This window comes from Puma concolor, chromosome C1 (assembly GCF_028749965.1).
Source record: "Puma concolor isolate L17-30 chromosome C1, mPumCon1.1.hap2, whole genome shotgun sequence".
Classification (NCBI taxonomy): Eukaryota; Metazoa; Chordata; class Mammalia; order Carnivora; family Felidae; genus Puma; species Puma concolor.
In genome coordinates, this window is record NC_141674.1 from 148938112 (window position 1) to 148961961 (window position 23850).

Genomic DNA, 23850 nt, shown 5'->3' on the forward strand with positions numbered 1-23850 from the left:
AAAATCTAACAGCACACCTAAAGGAAATAGAAGCAGAACAGCAAAGACAGCCTAAACCCAGCAGAAGGAGAGAAATAATAAAGATCAGAGCAGAAATAAACAATATAGAATCTAAAAAAACTGTAGAGCAGATCAACGAAACCAAGAGTTGGTTTTTTGAAAAAATAAACAAAATCGATAAACCTCTAGCCAGGCTTCTCAAAAAGAAAAGGAAGATGACCCAAATAGATAAAATCATGAATGAAAATGGAATTATTACAACCAATCCCTCAGAGATACAAACAATTATCAGGGAATACTATGAATAATTATATGCCAACAAACTGGACAACCTGGAAGAAATGGACAAATTCCTAAACACCCACACTCTTCCAAAACTCAATCAGGAGAAAATAGAAAGCTTGAACACACCCATAACCAGCGAAGAAATTGAATCGGTCATCAAAAATCTCCCAACAAATAAGAGTCCAGGACCAGATGGCTTCCCAGGGGAGTTCTACCAGACGTTTAAAGCAGAGATAATACCTATCCTTCTCAAGCTATTCCAAAAAATAGAAAGTGAAGGAAAACTTCCAGACTCATTCTATGAAGCCAGTATTACTTTGATTCCTAAACCAGACAGAGACCCAGTAAAAAAAGAGAACTACAGGCCAATATCCCTGATGAATATGGATGTAAAAATTCTCAATAAGATACTAGCAAATCGAATTCAACAGCATATAAAAGAATTATTCACCATGATCAAGTGGGATTCATTCCTGGGATGCAGGGCTGGTTCAACATTCACAAATCAATCAACGTGATACATCACATTAATAAAAGAAAAGATAAGAACCATATGATCTTGTCAATCGATGCAGAAAAAGGCCTTTGACAAAATTCAGCACCCTTTCTTAATAAAAACCCTCAAGAAAGTCGGGATAGAAGGAACACACTTAAACATCATAAAAGCCATTTATGAAAAGCCCACAGCTAACATCATCCTCAACGGGGAAAAACTGAGAGCTTTTTCCCTGAGATCAGGAACACGACAGGGATGTCCACTCTCACCGCTGTTGTTTAACATAGTGTTGGAAGTTCTAGCATCAGCAATCAGACAACAAAAGGAAATCAAAGGCATCAAAATTGGCAAAGATGAAGTTAAGCTTTCACTTTTTGCAGATGACATGATATTATACATGGAAAATCCGATAGACTCCACCAAAAGTCTGCTAGAACTGATACATGAATTTAGCAAAGTTGCAGGATACAAAATCAATGTACAGAAATCAGTTTCATTCTTATACACTAATAATGAAGCAACAGAAAGACAAATAAAGAAACTGATCCCATTCACAATTGCACCAAGAAGCATAAAATACCTAGGAATAAATCTAACCAAAGATGTAAAAGATCTGTATGCTGAAAACTATAGAAAGCTTATGAAGGAAATTGAAGAAGATATAAAGAAATGGAAAAACATTCCATGCTCATGGATTGGAAGAATAAATATTGTCAAAATGTCAATACTACCCAAGGTATCTACACATTCAATGCAATCCCAATCAAAATTGCACCAGCATTCTTCTCAAAGCTAGAACAAGCAATCCTAAAATTCATATGGAACCACAAAAGGCCCCGAATAGCCAAAGTAATTTTTGTTTTTGTTTTTTTTGTTTTTTTTTTTAATTTTTTTTTCAACGTTTATTTATTTTTGGGACAGAGAGAGACAGAGCATGAACGGGGGAGGAGCAGAGAGAGAGGGAGACACAGAATCAGAAACAGGCTCCAGGCTCTGAGCCATCAGCCCAGAGCCTGATGCGGGGCTCGAACTCACGGACCGCGAGATCGTGACAAAGAAGAAGACCAAAGCAGGAGGCATCACAATCCCAGACTTTAGCCTCTACCACAAAGCTGTAATCATCAAGACAGCATGGTATTGGCACAAAACAGACACATAGACCAATGGAATAGAATAGAAGCCCCAGAACTAGACCCAGAAATGTATGGCCAACTAATCTTTGACAAAGCAGGAAAGAACATCCAATGTAAAAAAGACAGTCTCTTTAACAAATGGTGCTGGGAGAACTGGACAGCAACATGCAGAAAATTGAAACTAGACCACTTTCTCACACCATTCACAAAAATAAACTCAAAATGGATTAAGGACCTGAATATGAGACAGGAAACCAACAAAACCCTAGAGGAGAAAGCAGGAAAAGACCTCTCTGACCTCAGCCGTAGCAATTGCTTACATGACACATCCCCAAAGGCAAGGGAATTAAAAGCAAAAATGAACTACTGGGACCTTATAAAGATAAAAAGCTTCTGCACAGCAAAGGAAACAACCAACAAAACTAAAAGGCAACCAGCGGGATGGGAACAGATATTTGTAAATGACATATCGGACAAAGGGCTAGTATCCAAAATCTATAAAGAGCTCACCAAACTCCACACCCGAAAAACAAATAACCCGGTGAAGAAATGGGCAGAAAACATGAATAGACACTTCTCTAAAGAAGACATCCGGATGGCCAACAGGCACATGAAAAGATGCTCAACGTCACTCCTCATCAGGGAAATACAACTCAAAACCACACTCAGATATCACCTCATGCCAGTCAGAGTGGCCAAAATGAATAAATCAGGAGATTATAGATGCTGGAGAGGATGTGGAGAAATGAGAACCCTCTTGCACTGTTGGTGGGAATGCAAATTGGTGCAGCCACTCTGGAAAACAGTGTGGAGGTTCCTCAAAAAATTAAAAATAGACCTACCCTATGACCCAGCAATAGCACTGCTAGGAATTTACCCAAGGGATATAGGAGTACGGATGCATAGGGGCACTTGTACCCCAATGTTTACAGCAGCACTCTCAACAACAGCCAAATTATGGAAAGAGCCTAAATGTCCACCAACTGATGAATGGATAAAGAAATTGTGGTTTATATACACAATGGAGTACTACGTGGCAATGAGAAAGAATGAAATATGGCCCTTTGTAGCAACATGGATGGAACTGGAGAGTGTGATGCTAAGTGAAATAAGCTATACAGAGAAAGACAGATACCATATGTTTTCACTCTTATATGGATCCTGAGAAACTTAACAGAAACCCATGGGGGAGGGAAAGGAAAAAAAAAAAAAAAGGAGGTTAGAGTGGGAGAGAGCCAAAGCATAAGAGACTCTTAAAAACTGAGAATAAACTGAGGGTAGATGGTAGGTGGGAGGGAGGGGAAAGTGGGTGATGGGCATTGAGGAGGGCACCTGTTGGGATGGGCACTTGGTGTTGTATGGAAAGCAGTTTGACAATAGACTTCATATATTGAAAAAATAAAATAAAATACTTTATATAACCAAAAAAAAAAAAAAAAGAAAAGGTCTCTTGGATCAGACTAAACCCCATTATTTTAAGTAATCTCTACACCCATTGTAGGGCTTGAACTTATAACCTTGAGATCAAGAGTCATGTGCTGTACCAGCTGAGCCAGTCAGGTGCCATAAACTCCATTATTTTAAAGGTCACTCATTTGTTCTAGAACATTGACACTTTGTTAATATGACAAATGGAAAAGTATGATCCTTAATACTAATTACCAGCCTATAAACAGAAATTCCAACCTGTGCAGCTAATACTAGAAATTCACTCAAAGATGGAAATTTACTGCAGAGATGCAAACATTGTATTTTACATGCAAATCCTAGAATTTGAGACCTGGAGATAATTTAGTCCAACTCTTATCTTTGAGAGAAAAAGAAATTGAAGCCCAAGAATATTAGGTCATGTCTTCTCCAGATTACTTATGAGTTTGCTAAACTTAAACAAATTACTTACCCCCATCTAAGTTTCTGTTTCCTTGTTTATAAAATAGAGAAAATTAAAATATTAAATGAGGCCATGTATGTAAATCACATGGCATAGTCCCTAAAATGTAGGAAATGTTTCATAAATGTTAGTTATTATTTTTCTTGGTTTTCTTTGTTTTTTAAAAAACATTTTCATGTTTATTTGATTTATTTTCTTTTTTTTAAATTTTTTTTTAACGTTTATTTATTTTTGGGATAGAGAGAGACAGAGCATGTACGGGGGAGGGGCAGAGAGAGAGGGAGACACAGAATCGGAAACAGGCTCCAGGCTCTGAGCCATCAGCCCAGAGCCTGACGCGGGGCTCAAATTCCCGGACCGCGAGATCGTGACCTGGCTGAAGTCGGATGCTTAACCGACTGCGCCACCCAGGCGCCCCATATTTGATTTATTTTCAAGAGAGAGGGAGAAAAACAGAATGTGAGTGGGGTAGGGCAGAGAGAGAGGGAGACCCAGAATCTAAAGCAAGCTCCAGGCTGAGCTTTCAGCACAGAGCCTGATGTGGGACTCGAACTCACAAACTGTGAGATCACGACTTGAACCGAAGTCGGATGCTTAACCGACTGAACCATGCAGGTGCTCCTATTTTCCTTATTTGTGAGCCAGAGAGAAAAATTATAAGGTGATTATGACAAAACATTAGCCTAATTTGGAACATTTGGTAGGTGTGAAATGTTAAGTATCAAGAATAACCATCGTCACTGCAAAGAAGTGCAGGTTGCATTAGAGTAGCTCCCCAACTCCTCAAAAGGACTTTGTGCATGAAATAGTCAACCCTGTTGTGAACATTCAGGTTGTGCACTGCCAACTTTAATTTCTTCAGATGGCACAACCCCTTGAGGGTGCTATTTACTTTGCACAACTACATTAGTAGCCCTGAGATAGTTTTCAATAATGATATATTCTTAACACTCACAATATTTATTTGCAATCCATAATTGGACTTAAGGTATCTATTGCAATTAGTCTTCACAATTTTTTTATTTTTAAGAGAATTTTTTGAATTCTAGTTTCTGCCCCAGAGGTAGGGAAAGATATTTTACACAAAATACAAAAGCATTAACATCAGAGAGAAAACTAATAAATTCATTACTTAAAAATTAAAAAACTTTTCTGGGGAGCATGGGTGGTTCAGTCGGTAAGCGTCCGACTTCTGCTCAGGTCGTGATCTCGTGGTTCATGAGTTCAAGCCCCATGTTGGGCTCTGTGCTGACAGCTCGCAGCCTGGAGCCTGTTTCAGGTTCTGTGTCTCCCTCTCTCTCTGCCCCTCCCAGCTCATGCTCTCTCTCTCTCTCTCTCTCTCCCTCTCTCAAAAATAAACATTAAGAAATTTAAAAAATTAAAAACTTTTCTAAGTGGGAAGTTACTACTCAGACAATGAAAATGAGTGATAAAGAGTAGAAAAACATATCTGAAGCAGATATAACCACAAAGAGCTTATACCCAAAATATTTAGTGAATAACTGTAAACTGCTAAGAAAAAAGACAGGTTGTCAAATAGGAAAAAAAATGAGCAAAAGATTTGAACAGCCAATTTTTACAAAGAAGAAATCCAAATAGCCATTACGCATGCTAAAAGACCTTCAACATCACTAGAAATTAGGGAACTGCAAGTGAAAATCACAGCAAAATACCAGTTCACATCCACCAAATTGGTTAAAATGAAAACATTTCAGAATACAAGCATTAGCAAGAATTTAGAACAATGGGAGCTTATATACGTAGCTGTTGTAACAGTAAATTGGTGCGGCCCCTTTAAGAAAACGTGTGGGCGTACCTTGCAAAGTTGTAAATACATATATGCCCTGATCCAGCAATTCACTCTTAGGTATTCTCCACAGAAATGTGGTGTAAGGGAACATGTGTAAAAATGTTCATAGCAACATACTTCCTAAAAACTCTAAATATGCAAATGACCCAAATGTCATCAATAGCAAAACAGATCAATAAATTATGGTAATCTAAGGTCACATGCAACAACAAAGTATAGGGGAAAAGATGTCATGCATGATACTATAACATACTATTTGATTCTATTCACAAAAGTTCAAATACAGGCAAAACACAGGGATGCATATCCAGTGGTAAAAGCAGAGAAATGATTATCACAAAAATTGGCTTATACTATTCAGAGGCTGAGGGTTGGTGTCAGGGTAGAGCCTGAGAAGGAAAATGTGGGTAAGAGGCTGAAAGAAAGGGACTAAGAGAAGCACGCAGCCAGGGACTGGGGTGAGGCAGACGTCTTGAAGAGGAGGGGGCCAAGAAGGGTGACATGTATGTATGGTAGACCTAGAGTGACAAATAAGATGCCGGGGCACCTAGGTGGTTCAGGCAGTTGAGTGTCCGACTTCAGCTCAGGTCATGATCTCACAGCTCATGAGTTCTAGCCCCGCGTCGGGCGCTGTGCTGACAGCTCAGAGCGTGGAGCCTGCTTCCAATTCTGTGTCTCCCTCTCTCTCTGCCCCTCCCCACTTGTGCTCTCTTTCTCAAAAATAAATGAGCATTAAAAATAAAATAAAATAAGATGCAGATATGGAAACTGAGGTGAGTCACGGAGGAAAGGGAGCTGAGGCACAGCAGCAGGCTGAGGGCAGGATAAGTCACCACAACAAGCTAGGGAAGAAGGAGGCTACCAGCTGGCCAGAACTGGCCACAGGGCATGCTCTGCCAGGCAGTGAAGGTTGTCATAATATATTAACATTTCATACTATCATCTCTAGCCTGGCTAACTGCAAAATCCTCCAAATGGGTTAGCCAGCTTATTCCCTTGCCCCTCTAGCCTATTCTCAAACCCACAGTCAGAGGGATCCTGTTAAACTGTTTAGGTCAGATCACAGCATTCCTTGCTCACTCCAACCACACTATTCTCATTTCTGTTCCTCAAGAGGCAGGGCCTTTGTACACACTTCCCTTTGCCTAGATTTGCTGGTTACATTCCCCCTAGATACATAGCTTGTTCTCTCATCTCTTTCAGGTTTTTACTCAATTGTCATCTTCTCTCTAAGGCCTTCCATAGAGTATCTAAACATTCAACAGCAGCCCCCCCCCCCCCCCCCCAGTTTGGGTCCCTTTCTTTGCTTAATCTGTCACTAATACTTACTACTCTCTTGCACTATATATTTTACTTATATATCTTGTTAGGCATACTAACTTCTATTAGAATGTATCACAAGGGTTGGGATTTAGGGATCTTTTTCACATTTGACTCCCCTAGTACTTAGAAAAATGCCAGCACATACTCAGCACTCACTTAATATTTGCTAAATGAATGAACAAAAGAATGAATGAACAAACCCATCCATCCAGTAATGAAAGCGAGAAACCTGGGTAACTTTTGCTGTTTGTTCTCCATTACCCAGTTCTGTCCACTTTCTAAATATCCTTCTACCCCTTCTCTCTATCTCTATTTCCATCACTCTAACTCAGACCACTATCATCTTTCACCCAGACTGTGGCAATAGTTGCCTGACTTCCCTCCCCTCCTCTAGTAGTAGTCCCATAAAACCCATCCTCCCCTAAACTATCAGATTGATCTTAAAACCTGTCGATCTCCTACTAAAACACTTTGATGGCTCCTTATCACTCCCGGTGACTACAACTCCAGCTCCTTGACATTGAGCATCCCTGCAAGATCTAGCACACACTTACCTCGCTAGCCCTCCTCTCGTCATTCTCTAGACCACAATTTATGACCAGGAAACACCAAAATGCTTTTGTATGCCAACAGGTTTCTGATCTGTGGGAGACTGGCTCATCTGACCCATGTTTAGAATGTCCGTCCTCTCACTTCTCATTTTACCAGTAATAAACACCATCCTTTAGGATTGAGTTCAAATGTTTGCCTCTCCCAGGGTTTACTACTGCTGCCTCCCTCTGTATGCTGTGTACCCTCCTCCACGCTCCCATAATTTTCATACATACTCTCCTGTGGCACTTACCACACTCCATAATAACTATATGTTTATACACTATTCTACAAAGAATCTAAGATCTTTGTATCCATCTTAGTCATCTCTGTATGCATAGTGCCTATCACAGTGCCTGGCACAGGCAGGTACTCAAAAAATATTAGGTGACTGAGTAAATGAGTGATTTAGGCTATACACAAAGAAATTTTTGTAATAATCACTAAGGAAATTAGAAACAATCAACTTGTGTCACTTTCAGATACTCAGGCATTCAACATATGTCTTTTCCAAATTCCATCTTTTGTGAAAGTAAAGAAATAGGCACAGAGCCCAGAAGAATCACTTTTAACATGTCTCTTATGGTTCTTTCATGCCCAGAAATTTGATTCTCTTTATTATAAATGCCACAGGCACCAACAGATCACTTTTCTCATTTTTTGTTCAACTCTATCCCTTCACCACTCTGCCTCTCTCACTCACAAAAAAGAATTTCCAGCAAGCCACCATAACCAAATGTAACATTTGTCATAGTGAGACAATATAGGAGAAACTCAATATACATTATTTTAGACATTTACAAAATGGGAATTTTCTCAAGTAGTCTGCAGTGAAAATAGGCTAATGGGAATTCACTGGGTAAGAATCAGCCTGGTAACAACAGACAAGTAGTCATTGTGTTCAGAGAACTAAATTCTCCACTAGGTAGAAATGTACTTATGTACCATAGATATCATAACAGATATGTCCTTCAATGACTAATATATTTAATTTCTCCATTACTACCCAAAGAGATCTATGAAAATACACGGCACATTAAAAAGATGACCTCATTTGTCCATTTGTAACCTGTTAATCCTAAACTTGAAATTCTTTTGATAAAAGATTTCCTGTTCCTTCTGGTGCTAAAAGCAAGGAATCAGGACTAGGTTTTTCTACCCAATTATCCTCTCGTTCACTGCCTAAAGTTTCCCTAATCAAACAATGCCAAGGTAAAAGGGCAAACTATAAAAAGCAGATAGATCTGCCCTCTGAGTTTCTAGCTGGAGAAAAGTATATATAGAAACCAGAATGAGCTCTGGAGTTACAAAAACCATGACAATTGTCTCAGAAAGACTTGGATGAGTTAATACCATAAACTGATTTTAAAATGCAAAATTTTTTTAACATTGAAAAACCATAAAAGCCAGGTGTGAACAGCATGAAATGCAAGTAGATTATCAGAGAACCTTGCGTATACAGTGTGTATTAGAATCTTGTCTATACAAGATTCTTCCCGTAGCATTTTTTTTAATTAAAGTCAATTTTATACAAATATAATTTATTCAAGGGTATATGAAATCAATACTGGGCTTTTTGAGTACCTATGATGGATTATAATTGGTGTCAGACACTAGTGACACAAAGATGAGTAAAAAGTGTATGTATCCTTGTCTTCATATGTTTAGAGTCCAGCAATAAACATACAAACATTACATCAGATGAAATAAATGCAATATGTGAGATGAACACGGGGAGAAGAACAGTGTGGAATGGGGGACGGAAGAGCACATTTATCTATTGCATTACATATAAAAATCAGATCTCTAGAGAAAGTTGCACTGTTAATATTACCATTGTATATGATACAAAAGGAACCAGCATACCTTATACTTATCTACATATTAAAATGTGCCATATAAAAGTGCTAATAGTCAACTATTTCTGACCTACAAAAACAGTAATTTGACATGATTTAACCTATGAGTTTTTTAAAACAAATTTTCATGTATTTATTCCACAAATATTTGGTTATCACGTAGCAAGTGCAAGTGGAAGAGGCATGGAGAGAAGAACAGATGGAACCAATGGGGACTGAGAGAAGCTAAAGACCATAGTTACCATTTAACCAAACCTATTTTTTTCTTGAGATCTTCCCTAAAATATACCATCGACTCAACCCTCCAAGAGAATGATACAGCTCCAAGGTCCCTGTGTCTGTCCTTACAGATAATAAGCTTTTGTGAGAATGCCCGAAGCAGAAGTAGAGTCTTAGGGAGCCAGGTACCCCAAATCCCTTGCTGGTAACTCACAGTCATAGTCTGCTGATTATCCCTCGTATTTATTCTCCCCTTCTTTCATAGTAATGACCTTTTAACTTTGGGCTGGACATCAACCACCTCAAACAGCCCATATTGTTCACCTTGCAGTCATGTCTGACAGTTGTGAAAAAGTGCTGGTTTATGAGACACTAAGTGGAACCAGAGTGTGCAATTTCTGGAAAGTAAATTTCAAGGGAAGTGATGTGGCCTTCTCCTCTTCCTGCTGATTAGGGAAGTCCCTCCTTCTCCAGCTTCTATGGTTTTCTTTTTGCAAGGAGATCATATAATTGAAATCACATAGTATGGAACCTTTTGTGTGTGGCATTTTCCACTTAGCATAATACCTTTGAGATTTGTCCATTTTTTGTGTGTATCAATAGTTCGTTACTTTTACTGCTAAGTAATAATCCATCATATGGAAGTACCACAGTTTGTTTATCCTTTCCCCAGTTGAGGGCATTGGGGTCTTGGAGTTGCTTCCAGTTTTAGCAATGAAAAATAGAGCTGCTGCATGTGTTTACTTATAGATTTTTGTGTGAACGTAGGTTTTCATTTTACATAAATAAACATCTAGGAGTAGGATTGCTGGGGTATTGTGGTAAGTGTATGTTTAACAGCATACGTAACTGCAGAAATGTTTTACAAAGTGACTGTATCATTTTGCATCCCCACCAGCAATGTAAGCAAATTCAAGATGTTCCACATCTTTGTCAATATTTGGTATGGTCAGATTTTTATTTTAGACTTTTCAATAGGTTATATAGTGATATCCCATTGTGGTTTTAATTTGCATTTCTCTAGTGACTAAAGATATTGAGCATCTTTTCATGTCCTATTTGCCAAATATCTTTTTTTGTGAAGTGACTTTCTTTTTTATTGAGTTGTTTACTTGTTATTAAGTTTTGAAAATTCTTCATTAACTCTGATTCAAGCCCTTCATCAGATATGTGATTTGCAAATATTTTCTCCTAGTGGGAGGCCTGTCTTTATTGTCTTCACAATGAGTAGAAGTTCTTAATTTTGAGAAAGTCCAATTTATCAACTTTTTCTTCTAGGGATAGTGCATTTGGTGTTGTGTTTAAGAAATCTTTTTCCAATCCAAAGTCATAAAGATTTTCTCCTTTATTGTCTTCCTGTGTTTTATAGTTTTCAGTTTTACATTTAGGTCCATTTTGAGTTAATTTTTGTATAAAGCACAAGGTATGTATCAAGGTTCATTTCTTTTTGCATCTGGGTATTTAATGGCTCCCACATCACTTGTTTATAAGACTACTCTTTCTCCGTTGAATTAACTTTGTGTCTTTGTTGAAAATCGCCTGAACACTGATGTGTGGGTCTATTTCTGGATTCTCTATCCTGTTAAATGAGACACACTTAAATTTTTTTTTAGTAAGTATATTTTTATTTTTAATAGGAATTTAAAAAATACTGGCTTTCCAACCCCAAGTTGTGTTTTCTTCTCTTAAATTACCTAGTGCTCGTGGTTATCATTGCCTAAAGTTGTATTGCATAAACTCACTCTAAAATGGAAACAGACAATATATGTCATATCCAATATCCTCATTTGTAAAACATCTTATGAGATGTTTTTCTGATTTGCCACTGAAAAAAAAGGCATTCATTATAAAGAACATTAAAAAGTACAGCCTCTTTTAGACTTTACAAAATAGACCCCAATGCAGATAAATGCACTTTTTAAAACTAAGACATTTTAAGAATAGGGCTAGCTTGATTATTTTACTTGGAACTAATACATAGATTCATCAAGTCCCCAGGCCTTGTGGAATTTCAATTAGCTACCTGCCAAGAGCCACAGATAGCATAATATAGCTGTATAGAGGAAATGCCATCTGCCTCTGTGAACAAAAATCACTCTAGTATTGATGCCTATGGTTCCTCAGAGCTCTCTTGATTATGCCAATATTATGCCCATGGTTAACCACAGAGAACTTCTCTGTGAATGTCCCCAACTGCAGAGACTATAGGGATGCCAGTAATGTGAGGGATTCATAGATAACACTGATTATGCTGATGGTGCATGGCACAGTTGACCACACCAAGACATTGATAAACAAATGCCCTAAATTGGCAGAAACTACTGAATCCTTGCCAGATCCTGTGATAGACTAGTCATCTAAGTTTTTCCAGTGTCTTGGGTTTTTTTTTTCCTTTTCTGATTAAGGAAGCATGTAATGTGAGCTTCATTAATGCCCAAGAAGAAATTTCTTTTATCTTTAATTACCAAGGGGAAAAAACCTGAGATGATGTCACATTTATAAATGGAAATGACTTACAACTATAAATATTGATAGACTGTTATCATGTGATGAAAGCATCCTTTCCCTTTGGCAGGTGGTCACTCAGCCCATGTGACTTATGGGTAAGCTTTCTGTGGTCACCTCCCCCTTTATGATGATCCTATACAAGGTACTGTGTGCCTATAGGATCACTTCCAGCTTGAACCAGGTAAGTGGTGGGTCCTTATTGATTCTGACGCCTGCTCATCTTAACCTGCAGTCAGCAAGCAGGCAAGTTAGAACAGCATAGCAAAACCCAGACACCTTCTGGGTCAGAGTTATTAGGTGCATACATCAGAATACACCCTAGTTAGTTTAAGAAGAAAAATATTAATGGCAGGATTGTGGAAAGTTCATGAACTCTTTGGAAGGGTCAGAGAAGCAAGTTCTAGACTAAGCTTCCAGGAATAACATCCAGAACCACATATCACAGTTGGTGAGGTCACACTGATTATGGCACAATTGGGAAGTTGCTGCCATCACCACTGACCTCAGGACATGCTACCTTTGCTCTTGATCACACCAACAAAATGGATCTCCACGCCATATCTGTCCCTTCACATACCTTGTTTCCCTTTACCTTTTGTTTCAGGACTGTGATTATCATGTGCCTCGATATTATTTCCTTTTTATTTATCCATCTTGGGGTTTGCTAAGCTTCTTGAAAAAATACATTGATGTTGCTCATCCAGTTTGGTAAGTTCTTGGATGTTATTTCTTGAATATTGCCTCTGTCTCATTTTCTCTCTCCTCTTTTTGGGACTTTAATTACATGTATATAAAAACTTTTACTATGTTCCATATTTCTCTTATGCTCTCTATTCTGCTTTTCATTTTATTATTTTCCCTTTATATGCTTCAGCTTGAATATTTTCTATTGATCTGTCTTCAAGTTCATTAATTCTTCTGCTATGTCTAATCTGATCTTAAAGCTTATCCACTGAGTTCTTAATTTTAGGTATTATATTTTGCATTTCTAGAATGTATTTTTTTTTCTTTTAATTCTGAGTCTGTTTTATTCCTTGATTATCTATCAGTTGCTTTTCCTGTTTCTTTGAATGTTTGATCATTTTTATTGTGGGCTGGACATTGTAATAGATCTATCCTATGGTCTCTAGATTATATTACTTTTCTCTAAATAGTGTTTTGTCTTTAGTCTGGAAGGCAGTTAAATTGCCAGGGAATCTCCTGAATCTTGTTGATGCTTTATTTTTACTTTTCTTAAGCCAGGTATGTTTCAGTTTTATCTATAATCTTATAGTATAGCCCATACTTCTAAAACATTGTCTCTCTAGAGGTACAATTAAATGTCTAGAGTGTTCACCAAGATGTCTCTACTTTGGCTGGGGTAGAATTCAAACACCTGCCCCTCCCCAAAACTGTATGACCTTTGAAATCTCTATTCAGTTCTCAGCTTTGAGTAGTTGTTCTCTCTTAGCCTTTTGGTGTCTCACTTTGTGCCTTCAGAGCTTATAGGTTGGCTAAGGCCCATGAAGTATTTTTATATGCATTTTGAGGACTCTTTATCTTCCATTCCTTTATCTCTAGTACCCTATACTTCAAGATATCCCTTCGCAGCCTAAACTCCAATATCTGCTTCCTTCACTTGTCAAGACTATAATTTTCAGGGCGCCTGGGTGGCTCAGTCAGCGGAGTGTCTGACTCTTGATTTCGGCTCAGGTCATTATTTCACAGTTCATGAAATTGAGCCCTGTGTCAAGCTCTGTGCTGACAGTGTGGAGCCTGCTTGGGATTCTCTCTCTCTCTGCCCCTCTCCCACTTGTGTTCTCTCTCTCGAAAAAAAAATAAATAAATGTTAAAAAAAAGACTATAATTTTCTACATGGGTTATATTTCCCTCCACCTTATATTGAAAAAAAACTGGTATAAAGAAATCTAGAGTGAATATAGGGTTCACCTTCAAAGTTTCTCTTATTTCAAGAATTTTATCTATGCACTTTTTGTCCAATTCCTGAAAATGGTTTTTTTTTTAAATATTTTGCTCAATTTTTATAGTTGTTTACCATATCAACTATTCATTATCACTGAAATAGGAACTGAAAAAAACCTCTACTTTACATTAGGTACCATTCATCATCTGATTTCTGAAACTCAAGTCTAAGTCTGTTCTCCGTCAGCAAAGAAGCCTGAAATCTGTGGAGAAGGAAGATTGTAGAAGGGGTTGATGCTATGAGAAACTATCAAAATGTGAAAAGGGTGCCAAATTATATTTACTCAAAAAAGTATTTTCTATCCCTTTACTATCTGATTCCCTAACTACTGTGTCTTCTTGATCAGGTCAGACAATCAGCTAGAGATGCAGCAAGGAGCACAAAAGTAAGATGAATTGGAGAAGAGTGGAGAAGTGCATGGTAACTTTGTTTATGCCTAAAATGTACCTTTTATGGTTACCAGGTTTTATTTTTAAAACCGCATTTCAGATTTCAGCATATTCCATATTGACAATTATGACTTATACTTCACCCCTTAATGACTTTGCACATCCACATGTTTCTACAGCTAGCTTTCTCATAAATAAGGTAGAAAGAAGGTAGTGGAAATAGTACTATATCAGGAAGTATTGAGAAGGTGGGGGTAATTCCTAAGGCTTATTATATACTTTGCTTTAGCAACAGTTGCTGAATACCTACAATATTCCAAGCACCAAGCACAGGGTGTGGTGGGTTGGGATGGGACATGAAGGAATAAGGAAGTTGGAGTGAGTATATGTTATACCAAGATGAATAAGATGGGGTTGCAGTTGTGTAGTAGACATAGATTTTCCAGTGTGCCATAACCACTATTAAGTCAGGGTTGTATATAAGGGGTTAGGGAGAACCAAGAGTGGATTGAATCTGGACAGGGACTCAAGAAAGTCTTCCTGTAGCAGACATTTAAGATGAATCTTGAAGAAGAGTGAGACTTAGCCAGACAAAGAAAGGTAAGAGAGGCGTTCCAGGCAAAATCAATAATATCAGGGACCTAGAAAAGCAAGCCAGGAAGTGTGGCCATTGTTATAAGCAAAGGGTGCCACCAAGGAATTGTCCTGAAGGGAAGGTACCTCAAACTGCATTTTAGATAGAGCATTCTGCATGCAGCTTAGGGGGAAAAATTCAGAAGGGCAGGATGTGAAGCATAGCCATTAGAGCACTACTGCAATAGTCCAGGAACTGGCCTTTCTAGTGACAGAAAGAAAGATGTGGAGAGTTAAGGTGTAAAATTTCCAAAGGTGGTAAATAGCTACGGGGGTGCGTGAGGGAGAAGAGGAAGCTAAGTTTTAAGAAAAAAAAGTGCAAATTTACTGGAGGGAAACAAAAATACCTATTTTGGACACTGACTCTGATGCATCTGTAGACTTTGAAGTTGATGTAATTGGTAGGCAGCTGGATAAATGAGATTCAAGAGAGAGCTGCTCAGAGATGGTGGAGGTGGGGAGGAGATTGAAGAATAATTAGCATATAAAGGTAGGTAAAAACCTGAGAGGGATTAGGAACCAGTGAAGTAATGAGAGAAGAATAAAGAGTGAGGATAGAAACCGGAGGATAGCAGGGTTTTAGGATTGTGCAGACAATGACAAATGCACACACAGACTAAGTATTCCTCAAAGATATGGGAAACAGAATAATATTTTACAAGCTGAAATAATATTTTAGAACAAAGGGTATGTGGTCAACAGTGAGAAATGAAGCAGAGGTCTACTAAGATAAGGATGCTAGAGCACTGACAGGATTAGGTAATTGGGAGGTCACTGGTGACCTTGGGGAGAGGAGAGGATCTTGACAGAGTAGGGCAGTCAGAAGTCCTGAGAAAATATAGATTATTCTTTCAAGTACTTGATTTCAAAGAAAAGGTTAGAAATTAGGAGGTGCCCAGGAGCTGGAGGATGATTTAGAGCCAAGAGAAGGTTTGATTTGAATAAGAAAGACTTAACCATATTTATGGGCTGGGAGAAATACCCACATAATAAGAAAGAAAATAATCAAAGGAGATAATCAGTAGAATCAAGTTTCTAAAGTGTTTAGATGGGTCAGAGTCCCAAACACTGGCAGAAGGACTGGATATGAACATGTAGAAAGCATCACATCCTGCATCAGGAGGAAAGTGGGGGATTAGCAGAAGACATAAAGACATAGGGTAGGGGGCAGGAATTAGGGATCTATCTCATAACTCCATGACTTCATTTTTTTTGATAAAGTAGGAGGTAAGTTGCCTCCTCGGGGCATGAGGGGGAGGGTGTATGGTACTAGGTAAGGTTATTGAAAGGATTGGTGACCTTTTGAAATAGTCATAAGAGGAACGGGGAGAATTGGCAAACTAAGGACAGAACTAAGGTCTCTCATGTGGCATTCAGAGTCCAGATGAAGGTGACTTTTCCTTAGTAGCACTTGGCCACCCAGCATGGATGCAGAGAAAGTCAACTGTAAAGCAGATCTGGGAATGAGGTTTCCCAGCCATGGCGTAGACAAGCATGCCAAAAATCAAGCGCACAGCTAACAGAGGGTCTAGGCTGGATGGTGAGGAGGGGCTGGTGGTGTGAGAGAATTTAGGGGATCAAAGAGTGGGTTTGGTGGTAGCAGGAGAATGAGAACTCTTCTTCCCTGTTTTCCTCTCACCGCTCCAGTGAGAGGCCTGCACTCACTACCACATCCATTACTGATAGAAAGCCAAAATAAAACAGAGAAGGAGGGAAAGAGAGAGAGAAAACTCATTATTGCAAAATTCCTTTAATGCTTTTCTTTAAAGGCACGAGTCATCTAAATCATCCCCCAAAAGGCTTTTTAAATTCCAAGACTAAGAACAAAATTATGGTTAAACATTTAATTAATGTTTATTATAGCTAGCATGTTAGTTTTAAAAGGTCAAATATATGATACAATGAAGTAATATTTTTCAGATTCTGTAGGTCTATTTTATAGTGCGCTGGGGCTCACAGTATAATAAATATCTTCTATTATTTTGTAAGATTCTTGTATGCAAAGCTATGTAGGGCCAAGATAATTTTGAATTTCAAGTCAAATGAGCTGGCATGAACCTTAGGCAAGTCACTTTATCTTTCAGGACTTTAGGTTTTAGACTTGTAAAATGAAGGATGGGGGTAAATTTCAAGTTTCCTTCCAGGTAAAAACAAAATGAGTATAATTTAATATTTTAAATTACTATAGAATTGATAGGATTACTCCTTTTCTGTTATGATACACTTGTGTTCACAGCTGTAATTTATTAAGCCTCAGTCCTCAATCAGGAACACAAACTCAAATGATAACACCATCTCTATGGGAAATAGAATCCATTTTGTATCACAGTTTACATTATGTCCCACCATCCTCTGCTCACATTTACTTTTCGGAAACTTCGTTTCCAAAGGTTCAGAGATATTTGTTCACCATCTTGTGACCATGGGTGTCTGAGGAGGCACCATATTATATTGCTTCCAAAAACCAAGCCCCTGATTTCACTGGGTAGGTACTCTGTTGCAGCAAACCCTGCACATCTCAGGTTTGTCACTGGAGGTAACATGACAAAATGACTATAAAGCATCTATTAGAATGCCTGAAATGTAGGGAACACTCCACAGTGTATACACAATACACTGAACAGCATTACATGTGGGAAATAATCAAAACACAGCATTATTTTTGTCCCCCATTTAGAGATTTCTCCTGCCACGAGATGAAAACTAAGCAGAACCCATAACTCACCCATGTTACAAAGGGGCCCACAGTCATAAGTCACAAAATACAGTCTTGACTCAAAATTAAATGGTCTGGTTCCAAGAGATTCATCAACTCTTCCCTCTTTATTCAGATGATGACATCTCCTTTCATTCCCTAGATGCTTAGACAGTCAGAGTGCACGGGCAGGAGGGAAAAGGGGACAAGATGTACAGAAGAGGACAGCAGAGTTCTCATGAGATTGGTGACCGATGCCGTCCCAAGTAAACCCGGCAGGTGGTTAATGCTGACTCTTGCCCTCCTACCAGTTTTGTTCTCTTGATTGATAGCTGGGCTGTTTCTGGAAAAATTTCCCTAATGTGGGTCATGTACATTGTCTAACTACTTCTCTTCCACCTATCAGGTTCCCATTTATTGCTATTCCACCCCACTTTTTTGGGGGGAATCCCCTCTCCTTTGGCAGGAGCCCTGTTGGGCAGAAAAATCTCAAGCAGGATGCCTTTGAAAATGACCCTGTGCCATTAGCCAATGATTTCTTAAATAGAGCACATGAAAAATTGATAAATAGTATTTCATGAGGACGTCCAGCTTCCATTTAGAATGTAAGAAGCTGGAAAGATTGTTGCCTCCCACTTTAAGCACAAGAAAAACCTGAATAGCCTACATCACAACTTCTCTTGAACCCATCAGAGACCTGAGGTCAGAGGGCAAATAAACCTGAAATTTACAGAAAGGCAGATGTCTCCAAGGAGAGAAGCATTCGTGGAAACTGGCTTACTTGAGACAGAGCACCTGGGAAAGACACAGCCACTGTAGAAGTGGGTAAGAAGATCGCAGCTAATCCTCTGTAATGGGTTAATAGTTAAATTTTTACAATTTGCTGCTGTCATAGACATGAGAGTATAGAACTCGTGAAAGTTATAGACATAAGGGGAATTTACACCCCCTCACAGGCTTTTTCTCCACAAACTTCACAGAAAGCTCCTAAGAAAGGTCAGAGTCAGGGGAGGTGTACAGAGGAAGCCTCTTATGTTAGCACAGGTCTAAGGGACATGAACAAAACCCCTATAGAACAAAAACCGCTGGGGTGCCTGAATTGTTCAGTCGGTTGACACTCAGGTCATGACTGTTTGAGCCCTGCATCTGGCTCTCTGCTGTCTGTCTGTCTGTTTGTCTGTCTGTCTCTCTCTCTCTCTCTCACACACACACACACACACACACACACACACAACTCTTTCTCTCTCATAAACATAAAAATAAACCTTAAAAAAAAAAGCCCCTGGGGGGGGTGGTAAGGGATGTAGACCCATTATAGCTGGGGAAAAAACAAAAAACAAAACAAAAGAAACCCACCTCTCCTGGGTGGGAGCAGGCAGGAAGATCTCTCCCACACAAGAACCACCATGACCCAAGGCAGAGTTTGTCTGCCATGGGGTGGAGGGCAGGATCACCAAGCAGGTTCTAGTCCCAAGACCAAGAGACAAAAATCTTGCCTGAGACTGAAGCTGAACCGAGAAAGCAGAATGCCTCTCCCCTACCAGGCCAGGAAGTGTCTAGTAAGAATCTACTCCAGGGGAAGGAACAACAGTGGCAAGTGTCTCCCAGGCACAGGCTCACAGGGGAAACTTAAAGCCCACGCCCACCATAAGCAAAGTAACACAAATTGCCAAAAACTGAAAATAGGTCATAAATGGATAAACTGTGCTTAAGCCCAGTCATGGAATACTACTCAGCAATAAAAAGGAGTTAATTATTAATACACATAACAACATGGCTAGATCATAAATGTATTATGCTAAGTGAAAAAAGCTAGACCCAAAAGTCCACATACTGTATGGTTATGTTCCTGTGACATTCTGAAATGGCCAAAAGTATAGGGATAGAGATCAGTAGTTGCCAAAGGCTGAAGGTGGGTGTGGGGTTGAGTACAAAGGGGCATGAAGGATTTCTGAAGGGTGATGAAGCAGTCCATACCTTGCTTGTGGTGGTAATTACATGTCACGCATTTGTCAAAACTCATGGAACTGTACACTAACTATAAAAGGGTGATTTTACTGCATAAACTTATATCTCAGACATTTAAATTAAAAAAAAAAAGAATTTCATTAAAATTAAGAATTTTTTGTTTATCAAAGGACACCATTAAAAGAGTGAAAAGTCATAGAAAAAAAAAAGAACTTGCATGCAGAATGTATAAAGAACACAGATGAGGGGCGCCTGGGTGGCGCAGTCGGTTAAGCATCCGACTTCAGCCAGGTCACGATCTCGCGGTCCGTGAGTTCGAGCCCCGCGTCGGGCTCTGGGCTGATAGCTCAGAGCCTGGAGCCTGTTTCTGATTCTGTGTCTCCCTCTCTCTCTGCCCCTCCCCCGTTCGTGCTCTGTCTCTCTCTGTCCCAAAAATAAATAAACGTTGAAAAAAAAAAAAAAAAAAAAAAAAAAAGAACACAGATGAATAAGAAAAAACAGACAATCCAATAGAAAAACAGGCAAAAGTCTTGAGTGGGCATCTCACAGGAGCGGATATCAAATGGTCAATATGCAAATGGAAAGTGGCTCATAATCTATTCTGAATGTAGATGAAAAGCACATAGGGGCACCACTACACATACACAAGATTAGCTACAAGTAAAGATTGGCACTCCCAGTGTTGGTGAGGATGTGGAGCAATCGAAACTGGTTGAAAATGGGTATAACCACTTTGGAAAACTATTTGGCTGTATTTTCTAAAGCCAAACACACCTGATCCAGCAGTCCTACTCCCAGGCATTTATCCAATAGAAACAAGTGTATATGTCTACCCTAAGACATATTCAAGGGTGTTCACACAGCATTGTTATCATGAGAGCAAAAGCCTGGAGATAACACAAATTTCCATTAACAGGATAACATATAAATAAATTGTAGGACATATCTACAATGAAATACTACCCAGCTATAAAGAAAAACAAACAATTCCAACATGCAGCAGGAATGAAACTCAATAGATATGATGAATGAAAGAAGTACAAAAGAGTATATACTGTGTGCTTTGAGTTGTATGAAATTCATGAATAAGCAAAACTAATTTATGGTGATAAATTCAGAATAGGGGTTATGGGTATGGGTAATATATACTGAAAAGAGGCACGAGGGAACCTGAGCTACAGAAAACGTTATATATTTTGATCTCAGTGGTTTTTACATGGGTAATATATATTTGTAAAATTTCATTCAATTGCACACTTATGTTTCTGTGCTTTACTGCATGCATGTTTACCTCAGTGCAATACAATAAAAAGAAAATATCCCCCACAGAGTAGCTGAAAGGCTAATGACAATGTGTACAAATTTAATACAAAAAGACTATGAGTATATAAAGACTTGTCCCAGTCCCTGACCCCTGTGTGTTTCTTATCAGCCACGGATGGAGAAGAAACGAGCATTAGATCTGTAGCCCATGGTAGATTAGACTTGATGCAGCTTCTATTCCTTCTAGGTCCCAAGTTTACACAATGCCCCAAATAATATCTTTTTGTTTACAAAAAATGCAGAGCAGGCATTTTTCCTCTAATTTTTTTTTTTTTTTTTTTTTTTTTTCGGTTTTGTTTGTTTCACAGAGAGACCATGAGTCAGGGAGGGGCCAAAAGAGAGGAAGAAAGAATTTTAAGCAGGCTCCACGCTCACCATGGAGCTCAATGCTAGGTTCAATCCACAACCCTGGGATCATGACCTGAGTGAAAATCAAGAGTCAGCCACTCAACCAACTGAGCCACCTAGGTGCCCCTCCTCTAATGTTTTAAAAGGGACATTTGTTTTTATAGCTATTTTTATATTTCATAGCTATTTTACAGCTATTAATTGCTATAGTGTAACAACTACCAGGTTACCTTTTTTCTACCAATAGAATCAAACTTGTTGCTCTATCGTTCCCCTACCACATCGTTTATCAGTAAATAAAGATTTGTGTACTTTACTGTGTGTATGCTGTACCTCAATACAATTTGTTTTTTTTTTCTTTTTTTTCTTTTTTTAATTTTTTTTAACGTTTATTTATTTTTGAGACAGAGAGAGACAGAGCATGAACGGGGGAGGGTCAGAGACAGAGGGAGACACAGAATCTGAAACAGGCTCCAAGCTCTGAGCTGTCAGCACAGAGCCCGACGCGGGACTTGAACTCATGGACCGCGAGATCATGACCTGAGCTGAAGTCGGCTGCTTAACCCACTGAGCCACCCAGGCGCCCCAATACAATTTGTTTTTAATGGTCCTGCCAACAACACTCCACATGGGGCCTCCAGGACTCGTGCACTATGGGGAATGCAGTTATTCCCAACACAGAAGCCATCCTTGTTTTCAATTCTGCCACGGAGGCAGCTCCTCTATTTCCCTGTAAGCATCAGACACCAATCTTTAAGCTCCAGCTGCAGGAGATGCCCCCTAAACTCTCCAAGCCACCCTGGAGGCCCCTCGCTGGGTGTGAGGAAGAGGAGCACCCCATCCATTCCCTCTTTCACTTTGTTGAAGGCTCTTACACAGCCCATCGAGATCTCCTCAACATATCTCTTCACAAATCCTCTCTTTTTTTTTTTTCATAATTTTACCTTTTTTACATCTTTAGTGTGAATGAGAGGTCCCAGGGTGTTGGAGCCAGAATCAGACTTGACTTTATGGTTACATTCTACATTCCATTCAGCACCTGTCTCTGGTGTGCAGCATTTGTGGTTCGTGTTGGATATCTCTCAGTCCAAACGTAAACATGAACCTCTTGGTTCTTGCTAACTTCCACTTGAACCATATGAAATTATTGATTGTTGATGACTGTTGATCTAAAAGAATCATGATTTCATATGGCTCAAACTAACAATTTTTAGATTTTTTTAAATGTTTATTTATTTTTGAGAGAGAGAGAGAGCACAAGTGGGGAAGGGACAGAGAGAGAGGGAGACACAGAATCTGAGGCAGGCTTCAGGCTCCGAGCTGTCAGCATAGAGCCCAGTATGGGTCTCGAACCCACAGACTGCGAGATCATGACCTGAGCTGAAGTCGGATACTAACCACCCAGGTGCCCCTCAAACTAACAATTTTATTGAAAATTAAATTTTTAGAGAAACTGAACTTTAGGTTCAGTTTGAACAAAAGGGAAAGTGGGTTCTTAAATGAATACCAAGGCAAATCCTGAAACACCTTTAGCAGAGCACCTCACCTTGGCTTTCAGATGAGCACACAGTTCCTGTTGCTTTCTCCTATCCTTTGCCAACGTGCCCTCCATGGCATGTGCTGCACAGGCCTCAGCAAGTGTCAGTACGGCCTTCTTCATAAAGTCTCTCCTGCTCTTATTCCAATTTGATATCAGGATCCTTCGCTGCTCCCTAGCAAAGCGATACTGATCACAATATTTCTCATGTTCCACCTGATAAGAGATGGTAAACACTTATTATGAAACTGAGCCTGTGCTTTATGTCATTGTTACAAAATGAATTATAACCAATGATTTTGAAAAATTGGGGACAAACATCTTAATATTAAATGTAGCAACCAGGACAAGGTACCAGTCCTGTAGTTCTGAGCTTATGGCTAACTGGTGACTAAGGACCAGCTTACAAGTCCTAGTTTCCTCGTATAAGATAGAGTCTGATGAGGCAGCCTTAACACAACTTCCACATCTATGTGGCAATGAACCTATGAACAGAAAGCATTGCTTCCCCTACATATAATTTCAAAAATACTCCATCTTAAATTTTTTTTTAACATTTATTCATTTTTGAGAGACAGAGCATGAGTGGGGGAGGGGCAGGGAGACAGGGAGACAGAATCAGAAGCAGGTTCCAGGCTCTGAGCTGTCAGCACAGAGCCCGATGCAGGGCTCGAACTCATCAACCGTGAGATCATGACCTGAGCAGAAGTCAGACGCTGAACCGACTGAGCCACAGAGGCACCCCCAAAATACTCCATCTTTAAATCAGATTGGGTATCTTAACAATTACTTAAAGTTCATCAGTTAGATACATGCTAATAAGCATAAAGTTCTATGATAACCCTAAAAATTCAGTCTGCCCTTGATTACTGAATGTCC

The 23850-nt window shown here is 39.2% G+C and overlaps 1 protein-coding gene across 5 annotated transcripts in view; it reads right to left on the reverse strand.

The window, feature by feature from the left end:
• CCDC148 (coiled-coil domain containing 148) overlaps window positions 1-23850 on the reverse strand; it is a 264311-nt gene that overhangs the window by 131023 nt on the left and 109438 nt on the right. For all 5 annotated transcript variants that reach the window (XM_086718663.1, XM_086718662.1, XM_086718665.1 and 2 more), the window contains one exon: window positions 22981-23187. In XM_086718663.1, the coding sequence (XP_086574789.1) occupies window positions 22981-23187 (207 nt within the window). The remainder of the gene's footprint in view (window positions 1-22980; window positions 23188-23850) is intronic.